Source organism: Lineus longissimus, chromosome 9, assembly GCF_910592395.1.
Source record: "Lineus longissimus chromosome 9, tnLinLong1.2, whole genome shotgun sequence".
Taxonomy (NCBI): domain Eukaryota; kingdom Metazoa; phylum Nemertea; class Pilidiophora; order Heteronemertea; family Lineidae; genus Lineus; species Lineus longissimus.
This window is the reverse complement of record NC_088316.1, coordinates 5,131,345-5,157,555: the sequence shown is the minus strand read 5'-3', so window position 1 is coordinate 5,157,555 and position 26,211 is coordinate 5,131,345. Positions and strand designations below refer to the sequence as shown.

General features: G+C 40.0%; 1 protein-coding gene across 24 annotated transcripts; it reads left to right on the top strand.

The window, feature by feature from the left end:
- The first annotated feature begins 454 nt into the window (after nucleotides 1-454).
- LOC135493589 (uncharacterized) lies at nucleotides 455-25,953 on the top strand. Of its 24 annotated transcripts, none has more exons than XM_064781015.1 (21): nucleotides 455-524; nucleotides 6,234-6,321; nucleotides 6,468-7,280; nucleotides 7,856-7,885; nucleotides 8,397-8,429; nucleotides 8,697-8,726; nucleotides 9,246-9,278; nucleotides 9,546-9,575; nucleotides 10,076-10,108; nucleotides 10,375-10,404; nucleotides 10,911-10,943; nucleotides 11,190-11,219; nucleotides 13,579-13,617; nucleotides 16,592-16,681; nucleotides 20,863-20,901; nucleotides 21,197-21,286; nucleotides 22,849-22,899; nucleotides 23,950-24,060; nucleotides 24,343-24,372; nucleotides 25,007-25,030; nucleotides 25,786-25,953. In XM_064781015.1, exons 2-21 carry the CDS (start codon nucleotides 6,243-6,245, stop codon nucleotides 25,872-25,874), a joined length of 1,737 nt encoding a protein of 578 aa, XP_064637085.1. In that variant the 5' UTR covers nucleotides 455-524; nucleotides 6,234-6,242; the 3' UTR covers nucleotides 25,875-25,953. The 24 variants fall into 24 exon arrangements, with proteins under 24 accessions (XP_064637085.1, XP_064637088.1, XP_064637091.1 ...); XM_064781016.1 differs by lacking the exon at nucleotides 455-524 and adding an exon at nucleotides 1,518-1,521 and having other exon boundaries at nucleotides 6,235-6,321; XM_064781018.1 differs by lacking the exon at nucleotides 13,579-13,617.
- Nucleotides 25,954-26,211: the final 258 nt, after the last annotated feature.

Genomic DNA, 26,211 nt, shown 5'->3' with positions numbered 1-26,211 from the left:
ACCAAATTGATAATACCACCCAATACCACCTTTATGATGTTTATTCATAAGGATATTCATTCAGGTTAGGGGGGTTAGGCCTATAAAATTATCGTCAGACCTCATTGGTTGGAATCGTGATTTTGGGTAATCCTACATGTATGATTAACATGTAATGGGCGGGCAAGAATTATATGATCTGGTCTTATACAGCCGAGTTGAGAGTATATACAGTCGTTGATCAGTAAATAAGGTAAAGCGAAAGTACATGCATGTACAGTGACCAAAAATTCTAACCTTGTGTCGATTACGTGCCTAGATGTAGTCATTTTGTCACACCCAGTACACATTATTAACGGCATGTAAGATCCATACATCAAAAGCACTAAATTCTTAGCAGCTGGAACAGGTTTGCGTAGGTGCAGATAATCAACTTTTTACAGATAATTTACATTATTAACCTCGCCCCTTTATAATGGTATGCAAATGCACCACGAGGCACAAAGAGCCAACGTGTGCTTCAGACCAGACGTTAACAAGTACATGTAAGTCGAATTTTTAGTCTTATCTAGATCTTTGGTCCGGTTTAAGCAGTTTTAAATGTCCCCTCTGGAAAAATCTCTGTCCCTTGAGCCAGGTAACAGATTAAGTCGTGATTGTATAGAGACCCAGTACTTTAAAACTGTAAAGATATCAAAGCGTATTATTGAAACTTTCCCCATTACATTCTATCCTAGGTCCACTTTAGGGTAATTGCTGTATCAGTTTATCCGATAGCGGAGTTAGGGGCAGATCGAGGCCAAAAAGCCAAATATCACAATATCGAAACTAATTCCCGAATTTCCTAGATTTTTCTAAAATCTATTCAATAGAACAGCTTTTAAAATATGTACCTATACCAATAGAAAACGCGCCTTTCCTTGCATGGGTTTAGAAACTAACCGTCTTGCATGGATCATCATTGCATCTACTTTAACATGTCAATTGACCAAATTGCTAGAGCTGCCACGATTCGACGAACAAACATAATAATCGCCACTCCGGTCCAAAGGAAAACTACCCTACACGTATTCACCTAAAAATCTGGATACAGTAGGGAAAATGAACGGGACACTTATATCACTCTGAGTTCAGGCTGGCGGGTGTCTCCGGTTTTAAAAATTTAATATAAACTGATAATTATTTGCTGGACATGTTTCTGCTGCACTTTCAACCAGATGGTGAAGGTGCAACTCGCATAATAATTCGAAGTATAATACCAAATTAGGCCTACAAAAAAGGTGTTATTTTCCGAGGTCACGTGACATAGACAAAACTCGGTCAATCATAAAACGTTCAAAAACGGGCGATGTCAAAAGAACACAAACCTCAATGACTAGGAATTTAATTTGGTCTTGTTTCTAAGCCTGAACAATCAACATGTTTTTAACGATTTAACTTGATCTATTTAGCAGCATTTCAGAGACAATACCACCATTGAATATTCATAGGTTGGAAATTCCAGACCTATCAATTAGACGCGTGCATGTTTTCAAGTACATATTTGGAGAGGTATTGAAAACATATTTGGTGTGGCTAGTCTACAGATAATATCTGGAAAGAAATTGTTTGATGAAAAAGTTGATTTTGAATTTTGCTAAATTGGCAATAGGGGGCGTGTTTTGAGATTTTTCTGCTAGTTGGCTGAAGAGTGGAAATATCAATGTCTGTCCAATTTGTTGATTATCAAAAAATCTCCGTGGTCAACTACCAGTTCATTTTTCACCATTTACTTGCCCGACTGTTCAGAATATCATATCAAAATTTCAGATTCACAACCCCACGCAGCATCTGATGCGTCGCGGTCAAACATGGACAATTTAACTGCTAAAAGCCTTAAAAAATCAATGGTGGTCTTGTCTCTTCACAAGCAAAATCATAATCATAGTCCAACACCGATTGCGCGAGCACATTGGCTAGAGCTCCATGAATGATCGAATTTCTGCACCCTAGCGGATAACGCACAAATTAGTGACTTATCCTAGCTAAAGGCATCAGTAGGGCCAAGCTAGTCATGAAATTAATGCCTAAAATGATGTAAATTCAAACTAAACTTATCATTTTTAGTCATGGGTGGACTTTATTCCTTTGTATTATGTAAATAAACATGATCCTATGATGGCCTATGATCATGGTAACCAATCATGGTACATTACCATACCAGGTGATTACATCACAGGGCCTGTAGTTCAATGGTTTATTTTTGTTATAGTCTGTTTGTTATAACACCGAGTAGACTTCCTGCGCTTGATTTGAAATGCAATAGTGATTTGACTCCCTTAATTCACCTCTAAAACCAAAGCACAAGAGATCCATAGATCGGTGAATTTCATCTCTAGGCCTTGTATACACCTTTCCAGAAATGGGGCGCTGAGTGTCCGAAATAGTGATGTCATAAGGGGAAACTAGCCCTATGGTGGAGGGACAAAGGAGATAGTCATGGTTGACCAACACACTTGAATGCCTTTAATGACGGACAAGGGGAAAAAGTTAGTTCCAATGCAAGCCACCAATTTCGGGAAGCGTGTATAGGCTTGTAGCATCATTGAACCAATTTGCCATGATTGGAACAAATATGAACTACTCTTAAAAACTGGAGGGGTGGACCATCTGCGTGGTCGCAAGGCTAAAAAGGGGGATGCGGGGGGGGGGGGGGTGTCCCCCGAATTATATATAAAAGTGGCTTACACTCACTAAGGACAATGTATTACCAAAACAAAAAAGTGTCGGAAGGAACTATGGATGATTCCAACAAGGGGGTGGGGGTGGGGTTCCCCTCCATTTTACTGGGTAAAAACGTTATGCTATTGTAGGGGGGTTCGACCTAAAGGGGGGGGGGGGGGCACTAAGTCCTTTACTTTTTATATTATTGCATTATCGCATTATCTGCATACACTTATTGAGATGGTGACGAAGGAATGGTCGGCTTTTTATTGCAGTATATTTTGATCTTCTTCTGCCTCATTAGTAATTTTTTAGAAGTTTTCCTAAACGTGTTTGATGCTTTTCCAAATTTGTTTCAATCAGCTCTTAGATAGTAGAAAAACGCATTCTTCGTTATTTTTAGTACGCACAAGTCCTGGCGCGAAAGACCAGTTTCCCGCCACGTGAGTGCAGGCCAAGATCCGAGTGCACGTCACCCAGCTATTATGACCATAGACGCCGTCATTTCCATTACCGTCGCGATAGACGGGTTTATCAAGCGCCATCACCGTGGCGTCGGAAAAATCAATATTAGCATCCATGGTTCCAGGAAACGCTTTACTTTATTACATCGTTCTACATGGAAAGGATCGACGCTTGGAGAGCTAACTCGGGTCAAATCGGGGTCAACATCGGAAAAGCGTGATAGTTCAGTCAGATTTTGAATTTTTCCTTTTTTTGTGCAATTTGTTGATGGAAACTACTGATGTAAAATAGGAGGTGACTTGGTAATATTGTCATTGATAATGCCAATGGTCCTTTAATTATCCAGTCATAGTCAAGGTTACTTGGAGCCAAATCGTTCTGCTTGAATAAATAAGCGCCCCCTGATGACCTCAGAAGTAGGCCCAGAGATCGACCAGGTCAAGGCTTGATCCGATCCCGAGAGGCCTTCATCATATCCGAACAGGTGTCGCCATTGAGCAAAAACGCAAGTAGACCCTGATTCAAAGCCTTCGATACGGCAACTCGTAAGATGGTGTGAATCAGCGCTGAGGAAATCGAGGATACGTATAGATCCGAGCCGAACACTATAATACAGCATGACTTTAGGCACACTTTTAAAGGAGTACAAGATTTATTCATCTATCCATGGCCATTTATTTTATTCGACTGGCGGACAAACTTTCTAAACTTCTCGCTACTTTCAAAATTTTGTTTTCATTCCTAATGGGACTTGCTGAAAAAGAGGAGTTTTCTCAGATTCCCATAAGGAGGAGCGAACGGGATTTCTTGCCGAGCTTTTGACCTGCAATCTCGAGCTTTCAGCCGGTAGAAAATCATCTCGCGCTGATCCGGTGACTCGGACCGGCGACTCAGACGGTTTTCTTATTCTATACCGGTACTAAAAACATTAGCTTGAATCAAAGATAGCACCTGTAAGAGACAGCTCGCATGGCTGAACACATATTTTTCAGCCATCATGGTGTCGACTCCAATACACTTACTGGCCGGGGCTATCAATGAAGAGACCTGGGTGTCTTAAACTTAAAATATTCATACTTATTACATATACAGTAGAACCTATCTATTAAGAACACCCTCGGGACTGGCAAGTGACCTAATAGAGAAGTGTCCTGATTACAGAGGTCAAATTGAATGGAAACGCCCTATTTGGGACCAAAACTAGTGATCTTAGTATAGAGTGTGTCCTTAATAGAGAGGTGTCTGCTAAGGGAGGTTCTACTGTATTGATACGCCATGAAATAATGAGTCTGGACAATTTCAATGATAAATGAGGTTCCTTCATAATCCCAAGTCGTAGTGATACCAACATTCGCTTTTTAATGTGTCTTTCTATCATACGTAAATCGCGCTCCTCGAACAATATAGGTCAAAGTTCTGGCTCGTTCATTTGGTATGTTTTTCTGCCTGGTCTAGGCCATCACCACCTATATACACGACTTAGATTTCGCGTAAAATCTGACTTCACGGAAAATCCAGAATTTCAGAAAATTTCTGATTGGTTATAATGCAAAACACATCTATCAATAAACTGCTGTCTGGATGTACACTTTTTTCCCAAAAGAAATTCACTAAACTATTCGGATATATCTGAAGCCATTACCCAAGGATTATTTTGAACACAGGTCCATGCATAAAGCTAAAACACATGTAGTAGGTCCCTATAATGATAGTTGTATGTGTAGAATTTTAAAGCAACAATTAAACCAAAATGAGGACTATTGGTATTATAAATGGCAATATTACCAAGCTGTCGGCTTCCCAGTCACCTCCTATTCTACATTAGTAGTTTCCATCAACAAATTGCACAAAAGAAGGAAAAATTCAAAATCTGACTGAATTATCGCGCTTTTCCGATGTTGACCTTCATGCATCGACCCTTTCCACGTGGAACGATGCACTAGTGAGACGTTTCCTGCAGTTAGGATCTACCCTGTGATGTCTTGTTGCAGATATCGCGTCTTAATAGCGGGATGATGTGAACTCGGATCTCGGATCTCGGCGTGCACTCACGTGGCGGTATTAAAAGGTCTTTCGCGCAAGGATTGATGCGCACTAGAAATAACGAATAACGCGGTTTTCTTCCATCCAAGAGCTGAAACTAAATTGGAAAACATCAAAGACGTTTAAAAAAATAGTTTACTGATGAACCAGAGGAAGAACAAAATATTAACATACTGCAATAAAAAGCCGCCTATCACTTAAATGAATATATAAACTATGTTGTTATCAATAAAATCGCCTGCATGCAGCTAATAGCTTGCAATTTGTCGAAATCATGGACTGACATGTGAGGACATACATTTTTTACCCCTCGTACAGTAAGAAAGTTGACTGCGATAATGTATAAATATCATTAAATTGTTATTCTCCTAATCAAATGGAACTACGATACGGATCTCGACACTTTCAGAAGCGGTACGACGTACGTACATCCACGTTTCAAGAAAGCCTAGTCGTCTAATGCCAAAGTAGTAGGCAAAAATGGTTCAAACGCGATATGGTGTGTAATTCGTGTATTAATTCAATATTCAATGTCTTCTGACTGTAACGCGTACATTACCTGTTTTGGACATTACGCATTCCTTGTAAAATATTCAAGGTTGACTTGTTGTCGATAAGAACCACTTTGAATACCGTCTGCTTCACTGCTTTACTGACATATACCCCTCGTACAGTAAAATTTGAATCACCGCCTTTATTAGGAGCTCGACTCGATTCGGGAAGCCATATCACCTACACGGTGTTGGTGCAAAATATGGAAGCAGTCAAAAAGCATTTAAAACCACATCTTTCGTTATCTAATTTGAGAAGATGTTTTAGAATAGAAATTGATACTTCACTGTCAGTATTCATTGTCTCACCATAACTGCTTGGGTGGAGCTAAAATGTTTGCCAGAACCTCGGCTAAGCCACCGTTTTGGTCTTCATTTTAGCTCCACCCTCGCGGTTCTGGCGAAACAACAAACACCTCCAGTTCGGTATCAATTTCTTTAGCCGGAATGCCAACAATAATACTTAAACTGAGAAGCGCTTTTTCTTTGCAGAAATACAACATGGGGAAAATAGCAGTATCGCTTTTAGTTGCCGCCGTATGTCTAAACATTGGAGGCATTGAAGGCATCCTATTCGGCCGTGAGTATACTGTTGCATATCCGCAATAGCAAATCTGCGTTAGAGAATGTCACTGTCTTTTTGGGACGCTGTGCAAAGATTACTTGGCCGATTTCTTTCAATTAATTTTGAATCAATGATCTAATGAATTTGTCTATTTATTTCAGTATTACGAGGCAATGGTCACGAAGGACGCCATGGATTTGGAATCGGAGGGCGTGTAGATTTAGGACATGGCATAGGAATTGGAGGGCGTATCGGTCTCGGGGGCCGTGGAGGTTTGATAACTGGTGCTGGCCTCGACCTTGGTCCATTTGGACGCATTGGAGCGGGCGCGCAACTAGGAGGAAGAGGACGTGTTGGCCTCGGAGGGCGAGCAGGCTTAAAAAATGGCGCCGGAATTGGAGGGCGTATCGGTCTCGGGGGCCGTGGAGGTTTGAAAGCTGGTGCTGGCCTCGACCTTGGTCCATTTGGACGCATTGGAGCGGGCGCGCAACTAGGAGGAAGAGGACGTGTTGGCCTCGGAGGGCGAGCAGGCTTTAAAAATGGAGCAGGAATTGGAGGGCGTATCGGTCTCGGGGGCCGTGGAAGTTTGAAAGCTGGTGCTGGCCTCAACTTTGGTCGTTTTGGACGCTTTGGAGCGGGCGCGCACCTAGGAGGAAGAGGACGTGTTGGCCTCGGAGGGCGAGCAGGCTTTAAAAATGGCGCAGGAATTGGAGGGCGTATCGGTCTCGGGGGCCGTGGAAGTTTGAAAGCTGGTGCTGGCCTCAACTTTGGTCGTTTTGGACGCTTTGGAGCGGGCGCGCACCTAGGAGGAAGAGGACGTGTTGGCCTCGGAGGGCGAGCAGGCTTTAAAAATGGCGCAGGAATTGGAGGGCGTATCGGTCTCGGGGGCCGTGGAAGTTTGAAAGCTGGTGCTGGCCTCAACTTTGGTCGATTTGGACGCTTTGGAGCGGGCGCGCACCTAGGAGGAAGAGGAGGTATTAGCCGTATATGATATAGACATAGACTTTTCGTGGCTCGAGGACGCTTTCTTGTTAATAAGTAGTCGTCAATAAGAATAGTCCAATGGCTAAAATCACTTGCTACATTGATTGGTTAATAAGTCGGTCTTGGTATCGTTAAAACCATAACCGTGATTGAAAACGAAATCGACATAGCTGCAGGTTTTTAAATCTTCTCAATATATTTAAGTGAAATTTGACAACTTGAGCAAGAAATTATATTCATTAACAACATGTATAGCAAAAGCAAATTGGGATGAAAGGTGCGATTTTGCGATATGATAAAATTAGGACCAGATTTGAATGTCTTTGAGAGAAGAAGACTGCATTTTGCAGATACATGTTGCTGGTTTATAACTTCATAATTCCGAACAAACCGAAAACACAACTGTCTCCGTATAGCTTCTGCCTGAGGCGAATGCAAAGACTTTGCCTCTACACTGCACCCGTACTGGCTATCGGTATATATCGCAAACATTCGTGATGCTATATGTTGATGGTAAGCAATCGCAACCAGCTGTTACTCATAAAATAGTAATGTCTTATTTCAGGCCGACGAAATTATAGAGGTGGAAGAAGAGGTAATACTTTAGTTAATATAAATGACTCGACAAAATTGTTGGAAGTTGATATGCATAAATTATTGATTAAAAGTTGGTAGAATTTTTAAAGTAATGTTTACAAATATGATTTTCCTGGGGCACAAACAATATCACCAAACAACGGATTTTACATGAAACTGACCTCACATCACTCAATGGTGTTCATAGATACATTACAGGGGAGTAGCTACAGTATGTCGATTTTGTAGCATAAAATGCGAGATTTTTGTCGCATGTGGCAGGTCGCAGCGATTTCAATCTCTTGTTTACACCAGGGTTTGGGTCATTCCATGCGTCTTTGATCACTCAAAAGCAACAAAACTTGTTCATGGAGTATTTTTACTGCGTTAAACCTTTGAAGCTCTCTGTTTGAAAAATATACGAAAGTCCGTGAACAACCAGAAGCTGAATATTGTCTGTTGCTATTGATTTTGATCATTATTTGTAGTGTGTAATCACTATAGGCGTTTGTTTTATTTGTTCATTGCAGGTGGCCTCTTCCATAACATTCACGGAGCCGGAGGTATGAAACCACCATAGCCGTTTTTTAATTGAAATAAATAAATACTGCATGTAGATTTGCGGATGCAGTTATTTACTAAAAAAAGTTACAAACCGATAACACGACCGTCTCTGTATAGCTTTTGCCTGAGGTGGATGCAAAGACTTTGCCTCTACACTGCACCCGTACTGGCTATCGGTATATATCGCAAACATTCGTGATGCTATATGTTGATGGTAAGCAATCGCAACCAGCTGTTACTCATAAAATAGTAATGTCTTATTTCAGGCCGACGAAATTATAGAGGTGGAAGAAGAGGTAATACTTTAGTTAATATAAATGACTCAACAAAATTGTTGGAAGTCGATATGCATAAATTAATTATTAAAAGTTGGTAGAATTTCAAAGTAATGTTTACAAATATGATTTTGCTGGGGCACAAACAATATCGCCAAAAACGGATTTTACATGAAACTGACCTCACATCACTCAACGAATGGTGTCCATAGATACATGACAGGCCGAGGGGAGTAGCTACAGAATGTCGATTTTTTAGCATAAAATGCGAGATTTTTGTCGCATGTGGCAGGTCGCAGCGATTTCAATATCTTGTTTACACCAGGGTTTCGATCATTCCATGCGTCTTTGATCACTCAAAAGCAACAAAATTTGTATATGGAGTATTTATACTGTGTTAAACCTTTGAAGCTTTCTGTTTGAAAAATATACGAAAGTCCGTGAACAACCAGTAGCTGAATATTGTCTGTTGCTATTGATTTTGATCATTATTTGTAGTGTGTAATCACTATAGGCGTTTGTTTTATTTGTTCATTGCAGGCGGCCTCTTCCATAACATTCACGGAGCCGGAGGTATGAAACCACCATAGCCGTCTTTTAATTGAAATAAATAAATACTGCATGGAGATTTGCGGATGCAGTTATTTACTAAAAAAAGTTACAAACCGATAACACGACCGTCTCTGTATAGCTTTTGCCTGAGGTGGATGCAAAGGCTTTGCCTTTCCACTACATCCGTAGTGGGTATCGGTGTATTTCGCAAACATTCGTGATGCTATATGTTGATGGTAAGGAATCGCAACCAGCTGTTATTCACAAAATAGTAATGTCTTATTTCAGGCCGACGAAATTATAGAGGTGGAAGAAGAGGTAATACTTTAGTTAATATAAATGACTCGACCAAATTGTTTGAAGTTGATATGCATAAATTATTGATTAAAAGTTGGTAGAATATTTAAGGTAATGTTTACAAATATGATTTTGCTGGGGCACAAACAATATCGCCAAACAACGGATTTTACATGAAACTGACCTCACATCACTCAACGAATGGTGCAGAGGAGTAGCTACAGTATGTCGATTTTGTCGCATAAAATGCGAGATTTTTATCGCATGTGGCAGGTCGCAGCGATTTCAATATCTTGTTTACACCAGGGTTTGGGTCATTCTATGCGTCTTTGATCACTCAAAACCAACAAAATTTGTATATGGAGTATTCATACTTCGTTAAACCTTTGAAGCTTTCTGTTTGAGAAATGTGCGAAAGTCCGTGAACAACCAGTAGCTGAATATTGTCTGTTGCTAGTGATTTTGATAATTATTTGTAGTGTGTAATCACTTTAGGCGTTTGTTTTATTTGTTCATTGCAGGGGGCCTCTTCCATAACATTCACGGAGCCGGAGGTATGAAACCAACATAGCCGTTTTTTAATTAAAATAAATAAATACTGCATGGATATTTGCGGATGCAGTTATTTACTAAAAAAAGTTGCAAACCGATAACACGACCGTCTCTGTATAGCTTTTGCCTGAGGTGGATGCAAAGGCTTTGCCTCTCCACTACATCCGTAGTGGGTATCGGTATATATCGCAAACATTCGTGATGCTATATGTTGATGGTAAGCGATCGCAACCAGCTGTTACTCACAAAAAGGAATGTCTGATTTCAGGCCGACGAAATTATAGAGTTGGAAGAAGAGGTAATACTTTAGTTAATATAAATGACTCAACAAAATTGTTGGAAGCTGATATGCATAAATTATTGATTAAAAGTTGGTAGAATTTTTAAAGTAATGTTTACAAATATGATTTTGCTGTGGCACAAACAATATCGCAAAACAAAGGATTTTACATGAAACTGACCTCACATCACTCAACGAATGGTGTTCATAGATACATGACAGGCCGAGGGGAGTAGCTACAGAATGTCGATTTTGCCGCATAAAATGCGAGATTTTTGTCGCATGCGACAGGTCGCAGCGATTTCAATATCTTGTTTACACCAAGGTTTCGGTCATTGCATGCGTCTTTGAGCACTCAAAAGCAACAGCATTTTTTCATTCTTTTAACCTTTGAAGCTTTTTGTTTGAGAAATGTCCGAAAGTACGTGAACAACCAGACGCTGAATATTGTCTGTTGCTAGTGATTTTGATCAATGTTTGTAGTGTGTAATCACTATAGGTGTTTGTTTATTTGTTCATTGCAGGCGGCCTCTACCACCACATTCTTGGAGCCGGAGGTATGAAACCAATATAGCCGTTTAGAAATGAAATATGTAAATAGATTTGCAGATGCAGTTATTTGCTAAAAAAGTTACTCGAGAGGGAAAACACAATTAAAGGCGGTGCCCACAAAACAACCAGATTGATTGGCGAGTGTATGTACCCTGCCGCGATGAGCACAAATACATGACGTATGACTTATCTATATTGCCACATTGTCACGCTTAGGTACATGTCCAACTGCATCCTAATTTTAATTGCAGGCGCTGGTATTTACCATGGTGGAGCCGGGGGTAAGGATAGCATTTTTCAGACTTATTCAATTTATCATAGGCGCTGGTCACCCATGCGCTCTACGCTACTTTACATGTCAGCGCCAACCAATAGGCCATTAAGGAAATCCTCTATGGCCAGCGGGTTAAGCCGTATCATATATCTTGGGGTACAGTATACATCCAACTCCACCTTCGGACAAAGATGACTCGTGCTCGAGTCACTAGGACGATTTCGGTTGGAAAAGTGATGAGGGTTGTATCATGTCAAAAATGCCCATGTTGTGTAGAAGTTGCACTCGAACCCAGCCGAACCCATATTTATCACGTGAATCATGTTTTGATGACAGGACCCCTTTGTTATCATAATATTAATTCAATACAAAATAATCCACGGCCCGATCGAACTATGCACGTATTACATATAAAATTTATATATCTTTGGTCCAACAAAAGTCAGTCAAAGATAAAGGAAATGAAATACAACAAAAGCAACATACATACAGCCGTATTATAATTTGTGTACACGATCGCATTAAATTCCTAATTAAAAATCATGAATTGGGTAAAAAACCGTGCTTTTTGTCGACATGTCACGTGCTCGTTATGTGTAGTCACGTGGTCCTTCTCGGTTTCTTCGAGGACAGCCCATGGAGTCCAGGGCCATGGAGAGAGTTGAGCCCTCCTCACTGACAAGGTCAAAAATGGCGTCACGAGAGTCGGGCCAAGGACAAAATTAGTGTATATTCGACTCCCTGTTCTGTTCTGTTCTGTTCTGTTCAGTTCCCGTTTGTTCACGAAAATCGTTCAGTTTGAGATCAATGCGTGGTCTCACCATACTCGTTGAATAGTATTTTCAATTTAAAATTTTTCTTTCTGAAATTTAGAATTAGGTGTGTTTAAAATGAAGAAAATTATGAAGTTTCAGTCTAATTGGCTACTTTATGTGGTTTTGGGCCTAAATTAACCCGTTGTGGTCAAAAAGCTGATTCGCGAGTTAAGGGCCATGACTCCAGGTATTTTACCATTTCCTGCTCTAAGACGATTTCAAAACTGCACCTAACAGTTTATACAATATAGAAAACCCCATGCGATTTGTTCCATCCATTTTGAAGATATAGCCATTTATGTGTTTTACAACTAGATTACCTTATCAGGCTAGCAACTGGCTTGTTAGAGCCAGGCGGCGTGCTCACCAAAAGTTGTGATGTAGATCAGGCTATCGCCTTACTTGGGAGGACAAATATCAATAAAAGCTCTTAAAATTGATATATGAAGTCTGATATGTGAGGTTATTTTATTCCAAAAAATAAATTAATCTAATTTATAATTTCTTTGGAAAACCGGTTATATTTTTTTTAGAAGCCAAATCTCACAGTAAACAACCCCCCCCCCCCCCCCACACACACACAAATATAATCCAATTTAGGTTTTACAGACAATTTACGCAAATTTATAGAACTTAACTAATTTTTCGAATTTGATTCATTTTACAAAAAATTGCATCAAATGTATCAATTCATACAATACTTAAACCATCATAATGTATTTCTAATTCAAAGCTTCGATATACATGTACCTTATAATAAGGTAAGGTAATACAGACAAATTTATACTATTTATAGTGAGAAATCCCACATCAGCCTGATCTATGTCAGTAAACCTGCCGCCTGACTTTACTTTGAAACCTAATCAAGGCTGTTACGTAACATGTAAATAAAACAGTTAATTTGCTATATCTGTGGACTGGGTGCTTCAATTTTGATCAAACTTGATTTATTGCGGAGCTTTAAGTCCAGTCTTTGCGGATATGTACATGTCATGCAATCATAAAAGTAGGAGTCCCCTAATTTCACCCCCCCCCCCCCCCCCCCCCATCCCGGATATTATCACACTTCACACAACGTGCAACGAAAATTTCATGGTTTGACAGGCTTGGATGAATCTATTTGGCTGTGAAAGCGTTACTCGCTAATAAACTCTGGGAAAAAGTTATGAGCGTGTGGATTGGGCCAGTTTAACTGAAAAATGGCTTAGCCGTTTATTACAGGTGGAGGAGACGTCGTGTTATAGTCACGTCACATTATGCGTCACGTCAAGTTTTGCATGATGACGCCACTCTTTAGATGCGCCACCTTAGCAGCTGCTGACAGAAGAGTATCGGAATTCCGGATTATTTTTTTTAGTGTTGTCCAGTTCGCGTGATTCAGGATCTAAGTGTGATGTGTAGATGCGGGTTATTTTAGATACATGGATCCGATGTTACCTTTTTCGTGTAGTGTGAACGGCACTACATCATAACTTTTTCCGAAACCTAACGGGTATAGTGGACGAGAGAATTTCTTTTCACTGCTGCCAGTTCTCCAGCTCTTACTTTTAGGTGCCGGCAATCAACCAGGAATTGGAGTATCAGTTGGAGGTTAGTCATTTTTAGTTACCGAGTTTAACACTACGATTGCCAGTCAAAATCATGACCAGCCTTCTGACATCTGCAGTCGCCGGTTGCCGATACATCTACTGATGAGAAAAGACTCGTATATATACATGCATGACTGTACACTATTTACAAGATTATTTGATAATGTACGATTGTCTGCCTCGAACATTATAGCGAAGTGTTAGGCTTGATGCCGGAAAGCACTGGTATGAAGTCATTTCCCAGGCTGCCCACACCTCTTCATATGAAATCAGCACTCAATAACACTGACCTGACAATGCAAGGCATGTGGGATAAAGTACACTATATTGTGACAATCTGTCATTATCCATTTGTAAAATAGAGTGGAAAAATAGAAACATTGAAAGGCCACTTCCCCACACTTACACTTGAACAAGTGCAATCATCTAAAGCTGTGTTCCCACTGAATCCGATCTGAAATCGTTCTCCGTAAAACGTCTGACGGAAAACGTTTTAGCAAAAACGCACAGGCCACACTAGATTTTAAAAGCGTTCTCAAAGCGTCTTCAAATCGTTTTGAGCGGGTCACACTGAAGTCGTTTTGGTTGTAAGTTGTAAGCTTCAGAACGGAAGTAAAGTAAAAATCACTCATGCGCATGCGTACAACGCATTGATAGCACCACATTCAAAATGCCACAGAACCGTTTTAGCTGAAACGGTTTCAAGACGACTTGAAAGCGTATCATGAATCGTTCTCGTTAAAACGGTTTCAAAACGTTTTAAGGACCCTCTAGTGTGGCACCCTAAACCGTTTTAAAGACTTAAAACGTTTTCAAGACGTTTTAAAGGCCCAGTAAGACACAGCTTTAGTTTTAGGTGCCAGATCAGTACAAATAGCTTATGCGCATGGTGAACCATCCGTTACATAATGATTTTATTCAATACTGATTGCAATATCTCTTTTTTTTTTATACCAATCGAATGCCTGTACGGTGAGAGATGCCAGACATCAAAAACAGTGGTGGACACATCATTCAGTAGTCTTTCAATTAAAGCAGCAACCTGACTGGCTGGTTTCGCGCTGATCTCTTAAAGTATCACTTGCCGCCATCGTGAGAGAATTGATCCGATAAATTACAATTTTTTTCAGCGGGTGGAAGACCACAGCTTTCGGTCGGGATGGGAGGTAAGATCGGAGAAAGGAAGAAATCCTTCATGTCGGTCAAGATCGTTCATGCATGCTTTAGGTAGATTCCCAACGAGTTGGATGACAGAAGGAAAAGATTTATATGACATCAATATTTCTGTGCTGCATATCATTTGCAGAACATACTACTCAAATATTCAAAATCACAGGTCATTGTTGGGTTCGAAAGGAGAATAACCGTACTCTGTGGTAATCACACCAGGGTTATATACCAGCTAGAGATTGTAGGAATAAAGGCTATTATTAGTGTTGTTGAAGGAGCGACCTGACAATTCACTGCCATTTCCCAAAAAAGGTCATTAGCTTCGGTTTGAGTGACGAAATAAAGGGCATTTCTCATTAGAGCAAAAAAGTGGCAGTGGATTCTTCAGTCAGGCCAGCAAGTTAGTTATAAAATCAGAATAATCAGTACAGGTGTTTCTTCTTTGCGGATGTCGCAAAGTGTTTGTTCGTGAATGATCTCCCAGCTAATTTGAAGGGTTTCTACTGAAGGCGTGGCCAGGCCATTTGTACACATATGGTTAAGACACCTAATATGTTTATACTGCCTAAAATAACTGTGTGAAAACATGTTTTGTGTTACTAGTTACTACCGCGCGATCAGTCGCGATTAGGACGAGTCTGATCTTCATGCAATCTATTTAATTTCTTTTAAGGCGCACACAGCGGCGTTATGGCAAAGGTTGAAGGAGATGGCAACCACTATCGGGTCATGATGATGACGAAAAAATGAACGAACAAACTTAACTGTCTCTGAACAGTCACAGAAATCAGCAAAAACTATTTGGGACAAATGCCAACGAACGAATATTTTTTGTATCTGTATCAGTGTCACAAATTATTCTGAAAGTGCTTATCGCCCCGACATAGGTATATTGCCTGCCGGTCTGCTGTTTTCGAAGTTATATCAGGTTCACCGTTTGGAAACTGACAAAGAAAAGTCCTTGATCGAGCTAGTGTTAATTTTCAGAATGTCACGTTTTCCCTTTCAAGGCCTTGGAAGTGGCGTCAAGGCACATGTCCATATTCCCCATGCTAGCAGTTGCTGTAAACGGGAAGGATGATCCCAGAGACGTGACTATGATATTTACTATATATGGGGAAGTGAGTGCTCGTACTATGCATGCCGAGATATTACATTACTGTTATAACAAGTGTGTCTTTGTCTACAGTGACCAACCACAGACTGTTCTAGCCCATATTCATGAACAACCTAGTGAAAAGTCTATCTGCAAGCAACTATTTGCAACCATGTATACATCGTGGAACAGCAGTTCATTTTCTTCAAACGAGTTCCATACACCATTAAGCACTCTGTTCAGGGGAGAAGGCTGGTCAGACCATGGGTGGGTGCATATCTAGGTTAGGTGGACCACCATAGGTGACAGAGCTGAAATCTAGAGTGTGAATGCCCGATTAATGCGCTCCCAGAAAAATTTTGATTTTAGTTGATCGAGGGCTTGACCTGCATTGTCTTGCCATATCATTCTGTGAATTCTTGACTGTAAAAAAGATATATATCGGAGGTGTTCACATAAATACCTGTAACCCATCACCGACCGCCTTTGCCCCTGTTATTTTCTTGTTCTTCGTCTGCGATCGCTAATGGACGACAGCTTATTGGAATAACTGGACCACGCTATTCGAAAGAAATAAACAAATTTTTCTGCTTTCAGTTCTTCATGACAAGCAGTCACAGTCACGTGTTTTTTTTAACATAACGTTCTTAAACTAAAGGTCATGTAATAGTTACCACGTCTAATTATTTGCACTGACCTCTGCTTGCAGAAGGTAAGAAGTGCGGGCCTCTTTGTAGAATGTTCTGCCCCCATGGGAATGTGAAAGATGAAAATGGCTGTCCCATCTGCAAGTGCAAACGTAAGTCATAATTCATTAAGTGAGCTTCCGCATCGATCATGAATATGATCTATTCGAATTCACAATTTGTAAATAAAGTTTGTGAGCGATGCGGAGGCTCATTATCAAATCCATATAAGGCTTTGCTCATCATCCTGTCATGTCATAATCAGTGTCTTCCAGGGCTATTTCTTTCCCCGAGAGTAAACTCATCAATGGAATATTCTTGTTGGCTACTATACGCGAGGGAGAATTTTCTTTCACCGTGAGTAAACTCATATATTTTTGTCTGCGCCAAATAGAGTTGTACGTTGTTACATTGGAGTGCAGTACCCAGACATGTCAAAGGGATGAATATTGACCTATCGAGTATATATCGGGTACACACAAGCAATGCTTAAATTTATATTCTAAAATACCTTGGTACCGTAAAGTCAACTTTTAAATGGAAAATGCATAAGCCTCGTTCTGAGAGTGGAGTGTTTTGGACACGCAACCAAGATGCTCTACCAAAGTTCCCTCGGGTTGCACTAAAATGTGGAACCATGCACACAGCTCACTTCAGAAGTTTGAGGCTCTCAAAACACTGCTTCAAACACAAATCAGCCAAGGAAGCATCAACCACCCTAAGGTTTTTAATGAGCACTACACATATTTGCTGAGAAAAACGCTCCAAATAGCCCATTTGCGCGGATTTTAGCGTCACTTGAGCGAGCCGATCCGGACTTCCTATACGCGCTGCCGTAACATAATGTAAACAACGGCGCTACCGGCGCTCCGGGCAGGCGATGGATGGAATTTGCCAAATTCGCACATATTCAAGTTATTTCGTGGCCTATCTTTTTAAGTTTGAGGTATTTTAGAATAGAAATTGAACCCTCGGCTTCGGACCTTGGTTGAGTTACCAAGACACTCTCGGGTGGAGCTAAAATTTCGTCCAAACCCTCGCCTGTCGGCTCGGGTTTGGACTGTATTTTAGCTCCACCCGAGAGTGTCTTGGTAACTCAACCAAGGTCCTCCGCCTCGGGTTCAATTCCTTAAGTTCATTGTATTCACATAATTAAAAAAAATCAAATCAATTTCAAATTTCAAGTTTTGAACACACGGCGTTAGCGTTGGCCTTGTCTACAATTCAGCCCATGTCTACAATTCAGTGAAAGAAATAGCTCGGAATGAGTCACTGGTCACATTAGGAACACGGCGTATATTATGATCTCTAATTTTAATTACAATTTGACGTTTTGCTATATCGTTTTACTTGCTAACTACCATGTAACTTAGTCTAATCCAGAATGAACAATTTCTAATAAAAGGGCGTAAATTGACGATTTCAAATCATTGTATATGGTTCTTTTAGATACGTTTTTGAGGGTTTAGAATTTTGTTATTGATACCGGCTAGAATAAATAAAGTCTTTATGAATTCTTGATACAGGTAATCAGTCTGTTTTATCTGTCGCACCAACTGTACATGGATGTTTGATATCCTTTAGGTTGATCCTCACCTATTACGTTCAGGCTGATTATTCACAATATTTCGTTATTTCACCATGACAACGTTTACATCTCCTTAAAGATAAAACCATTCGTACAGCTCTAAAACGCCTTTTGGAGCGGTATGAATTATGAAGACTTTGGCTTAATACAATCCTCAGATAAGCAAATCAGAAGTGTAATTGTCCAGTCACGAAAGAAAAGGGTGCAGCATTTTGCTACGATGCATTTGGAAACTAGCCAATGTATTTTTCTAACAAATAGTTTTTGAAATTCAAAATTGACTGAAATATAACGAGTTTATTACTACTTATAGTTTGACCTCTTACAATAGTAACGACACCAAACGATACCAACTTCGTACGACTTGGCTGCAAAACTTAACCCTTTCCCTGCAAAAGTCGTGTCTGTACGAATTTTGACACTTGATTTCAAACTTGTGACGAATCAATTTTGAAAATCACACTGGTTCAGCATTCTATAGTCATCAAAAGAGTTAGAAAATATACTTTTTTCAAAGCAAATTTTCGCTGCATTCTTATATCTAGTCTTGCTCAATCCACTCGATTACTTACGACTCCCTCTCTGGATACCAAACAGTGTTTTGATCAAGACGTGGATGGTAAGCCGTTTAGAACGGCCGAATGGCGGAACGTTGTAGGCATGGTTGGTGTCGGTTCAACTTTGTGTTGTTTTTGTGCATTACATTTATGGTGCATTACATTCAAGAAATATAATAAGGATCGCAGTATTTTATAGATTTGTGCGAATTAACGTTTTCTTATCAACTATATGTAAATCATCATGCTTCAGAAAAGGTAATTTTTTTACTGGTTTACCAAGATTTGTCAAGCCACTTTGTGCATTTTTTTTGGAAAACCATATACACTGTAAAGCATAAATGATATACTTGTGAGCAAAAACTTAATGGGTTGCGAGACTTCATTGTTTATAATTCAGGCGGGAGTCGAACGCTCATATCTAAATATGACTGTGTACAGTGTGTGTCGGACTCTATTTGCTATACGATTTATATTTTTTTGCCCTCCGATCACTTACCAGTTTAGACTTAATTGGTGAAAAATAAACATTGTAAATAATATTTGCTAGTTCGTTATTTATAACCCTTTTAGCCGCATATCATAAACACTAGGCGTGTGTGAAGTGCCAAAAACTACGGAAAGGCTAAAACTTCGGTTTTTGCCGTTGCAAAACCTTCGGTGGAGTTGCTAAACTTCGGCGTAGGTTTTTTTCCCCAAGTTGGATTTACAAACATCAAACGACAAAGCCATTGCGAACCACCCTAGGCGCAGCTGACCTGTTTACACTAGTTCAGCTCATGCTTATTGGTTAACCTGACAAATCATCGGACAATCCTTGCGGCGTATACGGTTATGACCTGGCCAGTGTGCCCATGTGTCTACCCACACCATTTTAACTGTCCTACAGTAGAATAGAGTGTCCCGGAGACAAAAATATTCTGGAAAAAAATTTCCGCTTTCAATCTGCAATGTACCTGAGGAATTGAAGGTAATGGCTATTAGAAAAATCAAACCATAAGCCGTCACCATATTAGGAAAGGACACTTTTTCCTGGGGACACTCAAGACTGCTTCACCGAGTAATAACCTCTTGGTGATTTCGAAAAGTATACGTGCAAGCTTCAAGTTTAGAGTGTTTCAGTTTTGCAGTATCAACTAAGTGTAATGCATTATTTATCATCGGCCTCTTTGGCTCATCGTAGAAAGGGTCTATACTATAACGTAATGTCCTCGTCGTCCGTCCTCGTCTGCGTCGTCGTGGTCGTCGTCTGTATCATGTTTCAAAATCAGTGACGCGTTTCTTAACCGCTAAGGCTATGAACTTTTGTACACAGGACGCCCCAGGTCAGGTGACCTCTCTTGATCTGGCACTGAGTTTTGGCCTGATCTAATTTTGACTTGACCACCAGACGGCCAAAAGTGAAAACCTAAAAAGTGTGATGACTCGTTTTCGATATGGTAGGTTTTAATTTTCCCAGCAAGGATACATCACATATCGTACGGATTTTTGATTTGACCTACTTTTTAAGGTCACAGAGGTCAAATGACGTGAATTTGTACTATGGCACTCTTCTTAAAAGCTTAATCTATGAACTTGCAATTTAGTACACATGAATCCCTGCATCAGATAACCTCCGACACTGAATTTCGGTCCAACATGATTCTAAACTTGGCTACCAGGGGGCCAAAACTGAAAAGGTCAAAAGTGCAATATCTTGCTTATTAGTGACTTGTTTTCAATAATTTTTTTTGTGGATGGTACTCCAAGCAATGATTCATGACATGTCATACCGATTTTGATTTGACCTACTTTTCAAGTTCACAGTGGTGAAATAGTGTCAATTGGTCGTTAGGCTTTACTATGGCACTTTTCTTAACTGCAGCGACTATTTGTCTCACATCTGGTACACATGTTCGGCACCCTAGGTGATCTCACTGCTTGGCCAGCAGGACTCAGAATCTGAAAATCTTTGTTTTGCCAAGCTAAAATATATTTTACGTGCCGATTTAGTTTTTCGTTCTTTTTAAACATAATTATTAAGATTATTGTTCAATAAAATTCCTGATATTTAAATGGGACTACTTTTAGGCCAAAAAATTAGGTGCATCTATTTTTTTTCATCACCCTGTACTGACGCAATTTTATGACACTCGACGTATGATTTCAGCCAAGCCTGTCGAGGTTGTTGGTGGAGGAGAAGTATCTGGTGAGTATACATTTTTACGAGTACTATCATTGTTTGTATGCACTGTTTCGAGTTTTGTCTATAAGATTGCAACTGAATATTTCCCGTTGGCTTCTCATAGGTAATCTTCATTGCATTTAGGATATATTGATATATACTGTTAAGAGAAGGTATCCACTAAATACGTTTTCAAAGACACACGTTCTCCATGACAAGCAGACACTGTCAGGTGTTTTTTTTTTAATATAAGGTTCTTAAACTAAAGGTCATGTAAAAGTTGCCATGTCTTATTATTTGCACTGACCTCTGCTTGCAGAAGGCAAGAAGTGCGGACCTCTTTGTAGAATGTTCTGCCCCAATGGGAATGTGAAAGATGAAAATGGCTGTCCTATCTGCAAGTGCAAACGTAAGTCATAATTCATTAAGTGAGCTTCCGCATCTTTCATTGAATAACGATGTACGAAAACCAATTATTTGTATCATGCATGTGATCTGTTTGAATTCACAATTTGTCAAATTTGTATCATGCATGTGATCTGTTTGAATTCACAATTTGTCAAGAAAGTTCGTGAGAGATGCGAAGCCTCATTATCAAATCCATTAGACTTTGATTGTCATCCTGCAGTTTCACAATTGAGGGGCGTCTTCATGTCATCATACTAATAAGTGTCTTCCAGGGCTATTTCTTTCTCCGAGAATATCATCAACGTTTCTTAACCGCTAAGGCAATGTGTACAGGACGCCCCAGGTCAGGTGACCTATTGACGCTTACTTTCGGTCTGATCTGATTTTTGGCTTGGCCACCAGACGGCCAAAAGTAAAAACCCGAAAAGTGTGATATGTCTCTAATAAATTACTGGGTTTGGATAAAATTGTTATGGTAGGTTTTAATTTTCCTAGCATGGATACATTTCATATCGTACGGGTTTTTGATGTCACCTACTTTTTAAGGTCACAGAGGTCAAATTACGTAAATTAGCCGTTTGATTGTAACTATGGCACGTTTCTCAACCGCTAAATCTATGAACTTGCAATTTAGTACACATGATTCCTACATCAGATGACCTCCGACACTGAATTTCGGTTCAATATGAGTCTTGACTTGGCCACCACAGTGGCCAAAACTCAAAGGGAAAATCGTGCATTATCTTGCTTATTGGTGACTTGGTACTCCACGCAAGGTTAACTTACACGTCGTATGGATTTTTGATTTGTCCTATTTTTCAAGAGCTGAGGTCAAATGTCATAAACTGGCCGTTTGAGTGTATCAATGGCAAGTTTCTTAACCGCTAACATGGCTAAAGCTTACAATTTGAAACTTGGTACACATGACCCATTAGGTTAGATAACCTCCGATACTGAATTTTGGTCCAACATGATTCTAAACTTGGCTACCAGGGGGCCAAAACTGAAAGGTCAAACGTGCAATATCTCGCTTATTAGTGACTTGTTTTAAATAATATTTTTTTGTGGATGGTACTCCAAGCAAGTGTTCATCACATGTCATACCGATTTTGATTTGACCTACATTTCAAGTTCACAGTGGTGTAAATTGGTCGTTAGGCTTTACTACGGCACTTTTCTTAACTTCAGCGACTATTTGTCTCACATCTGGTACACATGTTCGGTACCCTATAGTCAGGTGATCTCACTGCTTAGCCAGCAGAGGGCAGAATCTGAAAACCTTAGAAATAAGATCATTTAACCAGTATGAATTGCCTACTAAATCTCTATTCGTGTTCCCGTTTAATATTTTGCGACTACTTTATTTGTTTTGCCGAGCTAGAATATATTTTACGTGCATATTTAGTTTTTCGATCTTTTTAAACATAATTCCAAGGCTTATTGTTCAATAAAAGTCATGATACTTGAATGGGCCTACTTTTAGGCCTAACAATTAGATGTGTCTATTGTTTCTTGATCACGAAGCACTGTCGCTATTTTATGACACTCGACGTATGATTTCAGCCAACCCTGTCAATGTTGCATCTGGTGGTAAGGTGGAGGTCAACACTCTGGGTAAGTATACATATTAACGAGTACTTATTGTTTGTATGCACAGTTTTGAGTTTTGTCTATAGGATTGAAATTGAATCGTCACCTGTTGGCTTGTCGTTGGTAATGTTTATTGCGCTAAGGATGTTTAGGTTTCCACTGAATGTGATTTTAAAGGCTACTCTAATTAACCCAACAAAAGGTGGGTTTTTTTCGTGAGCCTGCATGCGTTGTGGAATTCAGGCAAAATCGCATTCAATCCCTAATATGAAGCATTGCGCTGTTATTTCAGGCTGCATTGTACCAAAACAATACGGATATCGCATGCAATGTCAAATTTATGCAAAAGAGTGGCACTTCGCATTCAGTGAAAACCTATTTCAATGAGATATTGTTCGAAAAATGATAAGCTTTGTTGGTTTGGTTTGGAAGTAGAGAAGCATTAAAGAACAAATCGGTGACGCTTGCGTGCGACCTCGAATTCGCTCTGAGTATGAGGCATCGCACATCCAAATTTTTTGTTGGTTCGATCCGATCCGATGAGCAGAAAACAACGAAGCTGAGACGCGCATTTTGCATGCGTTCATGCTATGGCAATCAGGGGAAACCCAGTGCGGGACGCGATTGTGAAGGCTAATAAGCGGTGATTGGGGCTGCGTCCTTGTTATTTACGCCCCATCTCACACCCAACCACGCATTATGTAAAGGTCACCACTGTGGCACAAAATCGATGTCAACTCTATCGAAAAATTTTGTATTGCATAAGCGGTAAACAATTTTGAATCGCAGTTTTCACAAAACGTTATACTCAGATGCTCGCGTTGTGTTTAATGAAGGGCATCCTTGTTAGCTGAAACAAAAAACACCATGATTTCTGGTACTGGTAAGTTACAGTCAAAACAACTTGAGGAAAATTACCTAACGCTGAGTTCACATGATTCCATGTCAGATTTCAGATGGCATTTACTTTGGGCCGAATCCAAGCGACGAGGCTCGAGGATTTTCTCGACCCAGTCATGGAATGAATGTGCATATTTACCTCACACTCATAACATACATACATTTTGTATTCAGGTACAACCGATACTTCATCCGGCCAATTTACCATCGGCGGCGAATTCGACATCGACATGTTCAAGGGGACCTGCCCCCCGGGATCGAAGAAGATGGGGAATATGTGCGAGAGTAAGTAAAAAAGTGGGCATGCGATGTGTTATTTATACAAGAATGGCGAGTACCTTCGTCTGATTTTCCTGCGGTACAACTAATTATAATTCCACAAAAAGAACAAAAGCAAACGGTGTGTACTCAGATCACTCGGTAGGCACAATGTTAAATAAACCCCAAAATGCTACAACTTGTCCTAAATTGCCGCCAAGCTGGTGAAGCACCATCTCGCGCCAAGAAGGCCGTAAAAGGCATATGATGAAATGTTTTATTGCGTTTGATATATTGCTTGCCTTCCAGTTACCAGCACCGACCTCTTCCTCCCATGGCGTAAGTACTTTGTACTTTTGCGTAAATTTATTGTACAGTGTTAGAGCCATTTAATTTTTTTCGGCACTTTGCACCTGAGCAGGTTTTTGGGTGTCATTAACCTCCAATCTGGCACTATTAAGACAGTGGTATGAACTGCTGTAGGTGCTTTGTATAATTGAAGGCTTCGTTGATCTGACCACAAAATTAGCAAATGTCAATGTTACACCATCCCCAGGGGATTGAAACAGTTAATCTGACTCAATCTGTGGTCTGAGAGACTGATTGGTGATCGGCTATACCCGGCTGCAGTTTGTGTCGAAAAATGTATTAAATGCTCATTACAACCAATGCAGTTTACGAGATTTAAAGTAATGGAAAGGAAAAGGCAATGATCTCATCAGCTACATGTGGCAGAAATTTAAAGAACAAATAGCGTGTAATCTTTTTATATCACCCAGTTTATACTCTAGCTAGCCTTAAACCACAGCGTTAATTACTAAAAAGGTAAGTGGTAAGTATTTTGTGTCGCTAACAGATTGAACATCATTTAAGTCGGTTCAAATGGCGGTGTGCATGATTTCGTCTGTTTGTTAGCGAAACTGTCTAAAATAATTAGGGTTTAACACACCTTATTGGTATTTATCTCTTACAGTAAAGGCCAATGCTGCATCATACGGTAAGTGTTGCATTTTATAGTCAGCTTCAATCAGTCACGGTGTTAATATGAATTCTAGATTCTAAATTTTTGGCAGAACAAGTATTTCAAATATCTATAGCCACTCTAGATTTTCGGTTATTCTCGCGCTTTTCGCATCGTCTTATCAATTCATTGAAGCATACATTTACGATTAGAAAGAATTTTCTATACTATGGTTGCTTTAAAATCTATATACCTGTTCGCCGAAAATTAGAAAGGTTTTAGAAATTCTTCATACATGCCGGAGATCTGTAGCGTCTACATTGATACAGTGCTCAATACGAATGTACACGCTTATGATTTGGCTGACCGCCAGATCTCTGAACTTTTAAAAACAATTATGAAACGTTTCAAATTTTCGAGGAACAGGAAGAAATTTAAGATTATTGCATGCTGTGTGTCATGTTAAAATATAGGTTTCTCATTATGCAAAACAATTGAAGTTTTGATAAAATCTTTAAATATGACGTTGCTATCTTGTTACAAATGTGGTAACCGAGACCACACCAATATCAACTTGGTGGTGTTGGTAGTGGTAGGGTTGTTTTTTTAATGAATGTTTCGGAATAGCACCATTTTTCCTTCGGACTAGCGGGTATTTTCCCTATTTTCGGACTAGCGGACAATCGGACTAGCGGGATCTTTTCAAAATGAATTTTATTGAAGTGTACCTTCGGACTATCGGGCCATCGGACTAGGGGTTGGTCACCACTTTTCCACTGCTTTGTTTTCAGGGATCCAATACTCATACACCCCTGTCAAAGTCGTGGAGGAGAGCGGCGCCTCGAACAGCGACTCGGACGAAGACGATGAGGATGATTAAGTTACGAGATTCCAAATTGTTTGAAATCAATTCAAAATTGCGTGTTATTGCATGTGAGACGACAATAGAAATCGAAATCATTCAACCTCATAGTTCACGTTGCTTCTTTTCACTTGGGTGATCGATGAAGACCAGAGGGTGCAAAATGTGTACACAATTATTTCCCGGACCCATCGAAATATTTCAAAAAGTATAATTTGCCCCGGCCCCCACCGAATACTTTTTGCGCCCCCCCCCCCCCCCAAGCAGAAACCTTGCTACGCCTCTGCTTTAAAGGTGTAACACAAAAAATTAATTATGAATTCTGCTAATTTGGCAATAGGCAGCGTCTTTTGAG